We start from the raw sequence: 12,811 nt of genomic DNA on the forward strand, positions 1-12,811 counted from the left end.
TCACACTTTGACAGAAATGTCAGCTTCCGCGAATCTCTCTTATAAAGGATTTCTAGGTCATACCGGGGCGGCCGTCGGTACCGTACGCTGTTAACGACGGAGAGTTTTGGGCGCAGTGAGCCACGCTATGTCTAAACTAGTGATCCTTTATAGAGAGATAAGCGGAAGTAAAATGGAATGATTTGGCAACAGGCCAGCAGTGCTGATTTTGCTCGGCGTCGAGAATAATATTGTAACACGGACATGACTTCCTCATAGCTAAAATGTGTATTTTGTTTCTTTATAGATCTTTGAGCTACATATCCAAACTAATAAACAGTCGAAAAAATCAACAACTAAAAATCGCATTGACAAAAATTTAAAAAAGAAAAATATGTCATTTTTTGCCTCATCCAAAATTACTTTTACCGAAATAATTTCAAGCGGATTACATTACTCTTCAACAAAAGTTCAAAACAAACACAACACATGTTCGTTGGCTCACACTTTGACAGCTCTCGCTGCTCGATTGGCTTACACTTTGACAGAAATGTCAGCTTCCGCGAATCTCTCTTATAAAGGATTACTAGTCTAAACCAGCTGTTCGGGCTCACCCCATTCATTGCTAGGTGCACTATGCAAAGGCAGCAGCGCAGCAGTGTGTATTTAAGGTGATTATAGAACGAAGCCACAGCTCAAATTTTCAAGAGCACAAGACTTGAGAACCAAACAGCACTCCGCGTTGAAAATCTATCCCATTGGTCACCACCAGCAAGTGAACAATTTGATTGATTTTCAACGCGAACGGTTGTCAGATTCTCTCGTCTTGTGCACTTGAAAATTCAATGTTTGGCTTCGTTTTATAATCACCTTAATTTCACTTCTTTCGCCCCAGCTAGCAGCAAGCAGTCCAATTGCTTTCATGCGGTTGCATTGAGCTGCGTGATGCTAGCCTGCCTCTAGGATATAAAAGAGTTTCGTTTCGTACAGTATCCCACACCGAGCAGGAGCACTGCCTCTCGCTGACCATAATTAGTAAGAAATAAATAAATACCTCAATGTTAGGACTATTAATTCACATTCAAATAGTTGCATCAATTTTTGTTTGAGCACATTCTTAAACCTCCGGATGGACAGCCAATTCCACTTGATAACTTTCAGCCTTTCAATAAGAGGCATTTTATTTTATCATTTCACTAATACACTATTTTCATTTTTTTCAGGTGTTCGACGATAATGCAACCTACTGTTACTTATCCCGTTTGTTATTTTCTTTCGTTTAGTAATTAAGTTTTTATTTTAATTCCATTCAGTGCACAGTGCATTGAGTTCAATTACTTTATTGCATCTACGTATTTGCGAGACAATCGGTTATCTCGTATATTCTCAACGATTATTAACGAACACATTTCGTGTTCGCTATGTTTTAACATGTTGACATGACAATAAATAAATCTTAAAACATTAGGCGCTTGTTTAGAGCTTCCGTAATAGAAGTAAAGAAAAATAACTTAGAAAGGTTCCTCCAGCTTGGATTTCAGTCCATTTCCGAACATGCTGGCACCCTCTTCGTTTTCCTCAAATCCCGGCAGAGATTTGCAGCGTTCCAGCCAGGCAGTGATGTTCGGCAGATCACTCAGGTCAACACCAAGTTTCTGTACGTGTATGGAAGATTCGTAAGTTAATGCCCATACATAACTTATCATGTGTATATTCGCAGATGTCTTACCTCTAGAGATGACACGGTTGCCAGAAGGCACAAATCGGCCACGGTGGTATTTTCGCCGGCGACCCAATCCTGTCCATCGAGGTATCCGTTCAACGTTCCTAGGGCTTCCAGGATGGCGTCCTTTTTGTCCTGTGGGATCGAGGTGGCACCTTGGCGCATTAACGGAGCGACAGCAGCATAAGCGCGGGCAAACAGAACAGTCGAATCAAAGTACAACCGTTGGTTGATGATGCCTCGCTGTTTCGGATCCGCCGGGTACAATGTGCTGTCCGGCTGGTGCTGCTCCACCAGGTAGGTGGCGATGGCTTTCGATTCCCACAGGACGTAGTCGTCGTCGACGACAGTCGGGACCGTGTGTTGGGGATTAATCTTGACGAATTCCTCCTGCATGTGCTCGCCGGCCATCAAGTTCAAAATCTTGACCTGGGAAGAAATTGGAAAGGACAAACTTTAAGAGATGGGCAACATAATTCTTTGAATTCAATATAAACCAATTCTGTTCAATATTGTAAACATGATATTGGGCTCATTAGAGTACTCAAGTAGTCTACTTGTTGGTTATAGTGTATCTATTGATGAGTACAACCTGATTACTGTTGATTTGCAACCTAAAACTGTTTTACTATTTGAATGAAAATCTAACAACTTTTGTTCCAGTACTTCTTAATTAGAGCATTTCTTACCATGCAAAACATTGAAAAAAGTTGTGGGCGAGAAGAGATTCAAGTTCTAAGTCAATTCCAAATAAACTAGTGTTAGCAAATTTGTTATGATGATGATCTAATATTTGAGAAAAAATTGATAATTAGAATGTGAATGAGTATCTACATACTAAAATTAGCAACTGCACAATAGTCACTACTTAAAAATGATGCTTCGAATGTGCTTATTATTTATTAAACAAATGACTTCAGCGGATTCTTCCACTCTAAATAATCAAATAGGTTACGCATGAATTAAATATTAGCATTGGCCACCGGCTGCTTGCTATATGTAGCTACCTCCCCAGCGAGCTGACCAATTTATCGATTGCTACTGAGTAACCTCAACACGCGAAGGTGAATCAGTTAAGAAAGTCGTTGAAATGTGTATCCTTGTCGCGCCGGACAATCAAAGGCAGGATACCTATGTAATCGGGTGGGTGGTGAGAACCTTGGACTGCAATAAAAACTACATTGGAAACGCAGGTCAAATCCTTTGTGTTCATCATAATCGTGAGCACTTAATCAGCTGTTACGAATACCGTTGAAAGAGCTACTTATATCTATGGATAATATAATTGTATAGACAACATATAACACGGCTCTAAAGAGGTGACTGAACTCATAATTTTGGTAATGGTACCATTCATATGAAATTGAGAGTTGAGTGGTGCCCATTCCATTGCAGTTATGTGTATCATCGTGGGAACATAAATGTATGGCGTTTGATAAGGTTATCAACCCTCTAATACCCAACCTTGCTTTTTCATCGGGTTTGTGTTTAAGATTTTTTGTATTTTTAGTAGTCGAAATGATACAGTTAAACCTCCATGAGTCGATGTTCCATTACTCGATATCGACTCATGGAATCATACTAAAAATCAAATTTCATGGTTACTATGATGGTCCCTTCAAAGGGGATCCCATAGCATTGCTGTTCCATGACTCGATATTTCCTTGAGTCGATGGTCCCTTCAATATCGCCTCATGGAGGGTTGACTGTAGTCATTTTGGCTGAAAAGAAGAACCTCAACACGTATCGCACAATTGAAATCGTGACAGGACATTGCGGGAGACTTTCTTGTCTTTTATGAAAGAAACAGCGAGGATAGGCTTGACGATTAATTATTGCAAAACGAAGTATCTGGTTGCAGGTATAGATAGAGGGAGGTAGTTTTTGGGGATGTCTCACTTTGAAGTTGTAGAAGAAATGTTAACAGTGGTTTGCCGCCAACGAATTTCCCGTGAATTGCAAATCCTCTTTGCTACTACATATAGGGTCCTTAACGGACTGCAAAATTAGCTAAGGTCTTCGGATAATCGGATCCCGGATAATCGAGTCACCGGATAATCGAGTCTCCGGATAATCGAGTCCGACCTGTATCTTGATGTTAAAACATCAAAAAAGATTAAAAAAGTGAAAGTTATCCGAATTTCGCATATGGCCAAGTAGGGAACCACTATGTCCATAACTGGTACACTTTCTCTATACAATAGTTGCTATGATGAGTTTTTACCTTTTGTTCTCCAATGACGTCCAAGTAAGAGCGTGTCAAAATTTTGCTCGCGCAGCAAGAGAATCCGACGTTTTCACACGCAACTTATGTGAAGGCGGATTTCAAGCAACTTCCGGGACAGGATTTTTATAACTTATCAGGAAAATGGAAGGTGGTCGAAATGTTCAAAACCATCAAACTACAGAAATTCCCGAAATACCACCGGCATGCCTATGCACGTGTGGTCTAAAAAGTGACATTTTCATCGCTATGGGAACCATCAATCATGAGATCTACCTCAAAAAACGGCTACTACCATTCCTGAAGCAACATAATCAGGGCTGGTAGCAAAAAGTGGTACTGAAAAAAGTAATTTTAGTGACCAGATTTGGGAAATAAGTGACTTCCGATCCTCGAAAAAGTGACTAAAAGTGACTTGAAAATCGAAACGTAATAAGTTTTATTTCAGTTCTATTACACTGTTTTATGATGAAGAAGAATATAATCTACTGAAGGTAGTAAGTCTAGTTGGGTACCAAATTTGGAAATTTTTGTGGAAGAACCAAATTTGGAAATTAACAATAAACTTCAAGATATTGTTTGCAATTGTTTCAAACAGAAAAGTTAACATTTACAAGAAATAAATATTTTTAGCACATTTTCAATCTCTTCAAAGTTTTAGAACTATTTTTTTGAAAAAGATCAACGTTTGTGTCTTTCATATCATCAAAGTATTTTATTTAGTAATGTAAATTTTAATAAGAATTTGGCTTATTTGTGAAATTAAAACTTTTGATTTTACTCCCAAAAAATGGCATCTTTAAAGCTGCATAAATTGAATTCATTGTAAACTGTGTAGATCCCAAAACTTTTCCATGACTTCAAATCGATAAGAATTTAAGATTTGATCTAGAAAATTATAAGCGTATAGATGAAGTACCGTCAAATGTAAAATTCACAGAACACTTTCTATTTAACTTTAGCAGATTTTACTTTAGAGGGGCCCAGATAGCCGTAGCGGTAAACGCGCAGCTATTCAGCATGACCATGCTGAGGGTCGTGGGTTCGAATCCCACTGGTCGAGGATCTTTTCGTAAAAGGAAATTTTCTCGATTCCCAGGGCATAGAGTATAATCGTACCTGCCACACGATATACACATGCAAAAATGGTCAATCGGCAAAGAAAGCTCTCAGTTAATAACTGTGGAAAGTGCTCATAAGAACACTAATCTGAGAAGCAGGCTTTGTCCCAGTTGGGACGTAACGCCAGAAAGAAGAAGAAGAAGAAGATTTTACTTTAACGCTTTAAGGTCAATATTTTTTGCAGATCAATATTACGGAAAATGTAATATTTGACCATTAATCAATATTTCAAACTAAAAATAATGATAGATGAACGAATCAACCAATCGACTGAAATAATGCTTAAGACTAATGTATCATAGGCGCGTCTCTCGAAAGTCAGCTAAGAACAAATGGTTGAAATGTTCCATCAGTGAGTTTAATGGGAGGTACGTTTGTTCGAATGGATATTTATCATAAAGACGATAGGCTTAAAAGGCTGTTCTTCTGAGTTATGTTGTTGAGGTATTTATTATCACCAAGCTTCTAATATTACAATCAAAATTACTTGGACACTTTCATAATTCACTTGGATTTAGGGGTTATAGCCGGTCAAACTGACATAAACTATGTAATGAAAATACTTTAATACCGTGCATACTATTGTTAAATATAAACTCAGTGCCTCCTGCCGAAGTGAATTAAAAGTGGCAATAAGACTCCCCACATTTATTTGAAGAAAGCATCCATGATTTCATTAACGGTTCAATAAAATCTATAAATTCTCTGAAGCTTTTTTGTATTATTATTCTTATGTATTAAACCATTAATATATGTTTTGCAAGCATTTTCAAAATGCTTCGAAAGAGGTTCTTTCAAAATTATTCCTAGAAACCTAGGGGGTGCGGACAACATTTAGGTTGTTCAAACACAAACTTATCCACGAGTGCTTACCGTTATTTGTTTGGTTGTCTCGTAGGAAACCACATCGGTGTAGGCAATCAACCCAATAAAATACTAAATCACAAAGTTGCTAGCCGTATGTTAGTTAGAAACATATTTTAAAAAAGTTGTAAAATACTCATGCATAATTTAGATCAAGTACAACTTTTCTTAACAGTTGGTGGTCTTTGTGTTATATATAGCGTGATGAAATCATGACCGTACATTTCTTGGCACAATCAGATAATGTTTACGAAAATTTAAGACAGCGACCTGGCTGCTCGTTGATTTCCAGTTCGCATTCCCCAGCTAGAAACCATCGAAAATATACATTTCCAAATAGATGCTTAAAACATGAATAAGACAAATGGAAGTATACTCTAGCCAAAGTCTATCCGGCAATTTTTAAAGGTTTGGTTTGTAAACGAAGTCTGTCCTCAGAAGTATGATAAGCTTTTAGTCTGAAGAAACCCATTAATTAATATTTTGATATTGACATGATGTTGTTCCGTGGATTACTTTAAACCTAATCTAAATTGAAAATTATCGATTTATATTTTTTTAGCTCAAAATAGTTGATAAAAGTGACTTTTTGACGAAAAAAGTGACTTTAGTTGAAATGGCTTCAAAAAAGAGACTCTAAAGTGACTGGCTTAAAAAAAGTGACCAAGTCACTAAAAAGTGACTCGCTACCAGCCTTGAACATAATGGACCTTTGGTGTTTTGGCCACATTTGGCGAGCTGCCACTACAGGAAAAAGGCAATCAAGTGGTACGATGCGAAAAACGTGGTTTTGGAACCCAAAGTCCACAACTCTAATAACAGCCCAGAACTTCGTCCTATCGAACGGTATCGGTTTTCAGCAAAACGGCCGTAAAAGCTACTAGTGCGACTATAGGGGACTTGTCTATTAAGAACAAACACACCCTACCATTTGAGGGTTTTCCAGAAAACTCCAAAAATCTTCTAGGAGGACCTACGCCGATGTTTTATGTTATTCTACAACTAGTTTTACCTTTATGAATTAATCCAAAGAAATGCTTCCAAACATGTATTTAGGAAAAAAAAACCTTTGTCAAGTATTGTAAATTAAATCTCCATAGATAAGCACCGGTTTTGGCCAGTCTTAAAGGATTTTTTTTTAAAGGTATATTTATAATACAAATATATCAAACACAAGCTTTCAATCCATATTATGTATGAGAAATATCGAAACTGAGCTAAAACCATGTTTTAGCTTTGAAAATCTCGTTGAACAATATACAGTATCGGACATTTAAGATGCACCAAAGCCATTTTCCCATACAAGATGGTCAACTTCAAAGAGCTATCCAGCTTTTTACGAGCGCTAATGGCTGCCGCAAATAGCCTCGCTTTCTGGTAGGGATTAAACGATATGACGTTTGGCTTGGGTTCATTCAATAGAAGCGACCCAAGTCAAACGTCAAATCGCCCAATCCCTATCAGAAAGCTGGCGGTAGCCATTAGCGGTTTTAAAAAGCTGGATACTGCCGTGAATCGCAAGTCAGTCCCATCTGCATTTTCGTCAAAATTGAGTTGAGCTCAGTTTTCAACATATCTTCCAATGCTCTTTCAGCTGCACTAATGAGATTATATTATTTGTTCGGAAAAATAAGGAAGAAACAGCAAGTCAAATTGTCCCATAATGAAAAGTAACCGCTTGTCAGTCCCACTACAGATTTCCGCAACGTGAACACAAAAATGAACCGTGTTTCGATCATCTTTATATTTTTCTCGGAAAGATATCGTAGTAAAAAGCAAGTTGTGAAAGTTTCATTAAGATTGGAACATGTTCCAATCCTCTGGAATTTTTTAAATATTCGTATGGAAAACGAGTTTGAAAATTTCACAGCCCATTTTCTCAATGCCTACTTTTTACAGATGGGACTGACTTGGGATTCACGGCAGTATATCTCCGCCGTTTCTCAACCGATTTTTTTCATTTTTTTCTATGACAAACTACAAAGTTCCTCAATTTTCGAAAACTATTGTAAAAGTAGTGTGAAAACTATTGATTCAAATGTAACTTTTGAATCAATAGTTTTGAACATCAATAGGTTTGACATAAAAAATGCACCAAAACACGTGAAAAAACTACGCATCTTGATGTATTCAGCGTATTTGTTCATTGAGTGGTAAGGACCAAATGCGCTGAAGACACCAAAAGAATACGACGCATAGTTGGGATGTTATATCACTTTTCGTCTTGGTGCATGATTTATGTCAAAGTTCAACCTATCTGTAACTTTTTAACCAATAGTTTTTGCACAACTTTTTCAATAGTTATCAAATTGAGGTAATATAGTTCGTCACAAACAAAATGAAAAGAATCGGTTGAGAAACGGCGGAGATATAGCTCTCTGAAGTTGATCATTTTGTATGGGAAAACGGCTTTGGTGTATTTTATATGTCCGATACTGAAGGCCGCAAGAACCCGTTTCGGTCAGACGAGCGCTTTACCAACTAAGCTACCGAGCTACTTGGTGACCCAATAACTCAGTTGGTTACAAGTTTCGAATTCAAATCCCCGCAGATCACGCAGATCCCGTTCATAACCCACATCCATCCATCTCATATATATACTACACACGCGCACAGAGCGAGTTGAAACTGTTTGCCTATCATACCCACATCGCTTCCCCAACAACTGCATTGGGGAAGTGTATAGATGGATGAAGGCCATCAAAGTGTCGTTCGCATTCAAGTGACGACATGATTACTACAGAGAGGCAGTCACTCTAATACAGTGATTCTCAAGCTTTTTGCAACTGTGACCCCCTTTGAAGTTCTGCAAGCATCTCGTGGACTTCTTAAATGAATGGTCTTTAAATGAAAGGTTATGGAAGTGTTCCAAAGATCTCTAGCTTTCCAACATGATCTTCGGAATTTTCGCCAAGAGATTTCCGAAAAAAGGTTAGGTGTCCTCCATGCAAGCTGCTTGGAATAATTTCATAAACTACAGTCGACTCTCCACATCTCGATGTTCTACATCTCGATATCTCTCCCTATGTCGATGATTGCTTCGGTCCCTTCGTTCTGCGTATATTTTCACTCTCCATATCTCGATATCTTTCTATCTCGATGTGATTTTCGTTCCCGATTATCAAAGGTAACTAGACTGGATTTCAGGGACTCAAACAATTAGCGAAGACAAAATGACGTTTGTTTGTTTTTAATTTTCCTGGTAACGAAGTGATTTTCAATCTAGTATACTATAAAAATTTGTTCTATGTCTCGATCTCTCCCTATCTCGATGGTCCCTTCGATATCGAGATGTGGGGAGGCGACTGTACCAATAAACTTTTAAAACGCCAACTAAAGGTCGTTGCTGGAGTTCGTTAACATTTCGCCAGGAATTCTTCAAAAGTCTTGTAAGAGCAAGAATCTTTGGAAAAAATATGTATAGGATCACTACGGTAGATTTAAGTCAAACATCTCACTAAAATTATGCTAATAAATACAAGAAGATTGGTTTGATTATTTTGAAATAGAGTAAAATTTAAAATTTCTCAAATTCACAAAACAGAAAAAAAATTTCAAATTTTCAAGTAGCCTCGCCAGGAAGCTGGAAAACCTGCCAATGATTAAGCTAAAATTATGTAACGGTTTTCCTATAGATACCTTTTAGAACGAGATTAGGCTCGTTGTAACACTTGAAAAAAAAAAAATCAAACAAAGTCAGTGAGATAAAATTGGGATTCTAATATTTTAATGGCAGAAAAACATAGACTTTTTCATGTGACAGGTCCGTCTATGCATTTATTTACATCGGTGGAGGAAAGGTGCAAACACGAGGCTGTCATTTCAATAGAAGAACTGTCAAAGGGCTTCCCGATCAGTTTATTTGAAACGTCTTGCGAATATGCCTATTGCAAGTCATTGTGTACATAAAAATTGAACATGTCCTTTTTTAATATTTTAAACAGGGTTGGGAAAAAATCTGAAATTCACTCTACAGTAGCCAAGCAAAGCCAATCACAGTCAGCGAAGCCAGTGAAACTCACGCCCATCGCTGCTTTAGGCAAAATGCCTTGAAAATAGCAAAACACCCGTTGCTAAGGGCAACCCAGATTTACTGTAGAAACATGTTCTATTTCCCGCTGCATTTCCCGCATTTAGAGCCTTCAATGACACTCATGATTTAGAAAATTCGTGCACCCAACATAGGCTACTTGATGAGATTCACGTTTTTGAACTACTGTACTGGAAGAGCCACGTGATTTTCGCGAAAATTCAAGCCTACTACTATTACCATTCCCAGCACTGATTTTAAATATAAAAAATCTGAACCCCGCTTCTATGCAAAACAAACAATGCAGAGATTCCAATCAATCATGAAAAATTACACATTCACAATGACTTCGCGGACCCCCTGAGAAATTGTCACGGCCCCCTAGTGGTCCGCGGACCACCGGTTGAGAAACCCTGCTCTAATGTATATTAACACATATATTGAGCTTTTCGGTTATTGGGTCACCAAGTGGGTTGGTAAAGCGCTCGTTTAGCATACAAGAGTTCTGGGTTCGAATCCCAACCAAGCACGTGGATTTTTTTTTATAATTTCACCCATAATTTATCCATCTTTACCACGTGTAATGAGTTAATTGATTTATTTTTTATGTTTTGAATCAATGTGGACGAGTAAATGAATATAGTCAATGTATCATGCCAACGTAGTTTACTGAACACAAAACCGGTGCTTATACCCTAATAAATTATCTTAGCAATTTATCAAGAAAATTCTCCAAGAATCCAGGACTTCTCTCAGAGATCCTATGGCAATCCTTCATCAGAAATTTCTACTGAAGTTTCATCAGAGTTTTCTTCAGGATTTCCTTTAGAGGTTTAGATTTTTCCTGGGATTTAACCAATTTTCAAACCCTGGAGTCAGCCATCCTTGAATAAATTCCTGAATATATTTCTAGAAGTCCTCAGTCCTTAGAATCTGTGGAGAAATTTCTAAATGTTTGAAATCTTAGAAAATTTTGGATGAAATTCTTAGAAATTCCGGGGGCAACTCAAGAGAAATTACTGGTTTAATTCTTGAAGATAGCATCAACGAAAATCTTGGGTGAAATCCTAGCGAAATCGATGGAAGAATCACTGGATTAATTACTGGAAGACAAATCTTTGTTGTAAGAAATTCTGATGGAATCTCTGAACCAATTTTCGGAGTTTTCCTCAGGAAAACGGAATTCTTGGAATTCTTAGAATCAGCCGCTTGATGAAAACTTTGGGCAAACACCTAAAATAATTTATGATTACCGTTTTCAATATTGATTCAAGGTGTGTGATCTTTTGACCGTGACGCTTGCTCCTGCGGGAGCGGGTGAAGCGGTCAAGCAGGATTAAACGTGTTAGGCGCGCAGTGCAGTTGGGGGGGGGAGAAGAGTGGCGTAATTCGCGGGCTTATTAAGTAGTGTGTGATCCTTTGACCGTGACGCTTGCTCCTGCCGGGGCAGGTGATGCGGTCAGAATCGATCATGTTACGTGTGTAGTGTAGTGAAAGTGTGTAGTATTTTGCGGTAAGCACAGTGCGGCGACGGGAGAAACAGCGTTACATCCTGGTAAATTCATTCTTTATTATTATTTACTCACCTATTACCCTATGAAACTAAATACGTGCCAGGGTCGAAAATTTAATTTTCGATTCAGGAAGTGTAAAAACATTTCAGATATCCATTTGATATCTGGGTGTTTTTATGCGGGGCTTACTGTATATGAAAATGACCTCAGAATGTGTGTGTATTTACTGCCATTCTTGAAATGGGTCGTTGGAATTTCAGTAGAGCTATCACCTTTCATCTCCTGGGCTAAAATTGTCTGCAGATATAAAGATATCGAAGGGTATCAATAAATACATGCATACAATTTTCTTCCATAAAAGCACTGCCGGTCAGTGGGAGGTGGATTGTACACACACACACACACACACACCGTTTTCAATATTGATTCAAACTAAGTTACTTTCAACATGGTATTTACATAATACCTTTAAATTTCAAAAAGCTTTTATTTATATGAGTTTGTTGTGTTTGAATAGTTACATTCAAGAAACAGTTTGAAGATTTATTATCATTGCATTTTTTCACAGGATGAAATATTGTTCGTAATTCAGTAGGTTCTTCTATCAAAATAATAAATGAAATCTGCATTGATCGATGTTCGATTTACTCTATTTTACAAACCAAATTTAATGGCTACAAACATTTCAAACAGCTTTCCAAAGCATTTTTGTTTTATGACTCGATATAGCCGTGAGTCAATGATACTTTCAATGTGGACTCATGAAGATTTTATTGTAATTTCAGTCCTTAATTCTGAAAAACCATCTAAGTTCACACCTAAAATTCACTATTTCAGCCCTAAATAAAAAATAAGCGGCTTTAATTGACATCGAATATCAAAGGTTTGAATTTACAGTCGATTTGAATCCAGTTAGAATTTAATTTTTAAATATATAGCATATGAGGTTCTACATTTTTGTATCACAATTCGAAACAGCATATCGAGTTCCAGCAGAGTCAACATGACACTGCAAAAAGTTTTCTTCTGGTAGTAGGTTAACACATTTCACCTTCTCGAGCTTGAACAATGCCATTACCGCCCAAAATATGCCACATAAATCGTTTCCTTTGGACCTACCTCTACATCCAATCCGAGATTGCGGGCCACCAGCAGAGCCGACCGGGATGGTGGCGACATGGGGAAATGATACAGCACAATTGGAGCCATGTTTCTTCACTAATTTGAATTTATCACTATTCGTCGTATGAGACCGAACTGTAATCACTTCCGATTTGGATCAGGTATAGCTGCGAGATTAATCAACTCAACTGCTGTTTCCAGTTGAAGCTCCAAACACTTACTAGTGCCGTGCC

At 37.8% G+C, this 12,811-nt stretch overlaps 2 protein-coding genes across 3 annotated transcripts in view; one reads left to right on the forward strand and one right to left on the reverse strand.

The window, feature by feature from the left end:
- The window catches only part of LOC5573450 (transcriptional regulator ATRX homolog), a 46,819-nt gene extending 45,402 nt beyond the window's left edge, over positions 1–1,417 (forward strand). The window contains exon 11 of the mRNA XM_021847959.1: positions 1,203–1,417. The gene's annotated coding sequence lies outside the window, so the exon portion shown is untranslated. The remainder of the gene's footprint in view (positions 1–1,202) is intronic.
- On the reverse strand, positions 1,304–12,798 carry LOC5573455 (glutathione S-transferase D7). 2 transcript variants are annotated; one of them, XM_001654570.3, is made up of 3 exons: positions 12,576–12,798; positions 1,709–2,131; positions 1,304–1,634 (listed from the first exon to the last, which is right to left on the reverse strand). In XM_001654570.3, exons 1-3 carry the CDS (start codon positions 12,663–12,665, stop codon positions 1,491–1,493), a joined length of 657 nt encoding a protein of 218 aa, XP_001654620.1. In that variant the 5' UTR covers positions 12,666–12,798; the 3' UTR covers positions 1,304–1,490. The 2 variants fall into 2 exon arrangements, with proteins under 2 accessions (XP_001654620.1, XP_021703655.1); XM_021847963.1 differs by lacking the exon at positions 12,576–12,798 and adding an exon at positions 2,392–2,418.
- Positions 12,799–12,811: the final 13 nt, after the last annotated feature.

The sequence above is a fragment of the Aedes aegypti genome, chromosome 2, assembly GCF_002204515.2.
Source record: "Aedes aegypti strain LVP_AGWG chromosome 2, AaegL5.0 Primary Assembly, whole genome shotgun sequence".
In the NCBI taxonomy this organism is placed as follows: Eukaryota; Metazoa; Arthropoda; class Insecta; order Diptera; family Culicidae; genus Aedes; species Aedes aegypti.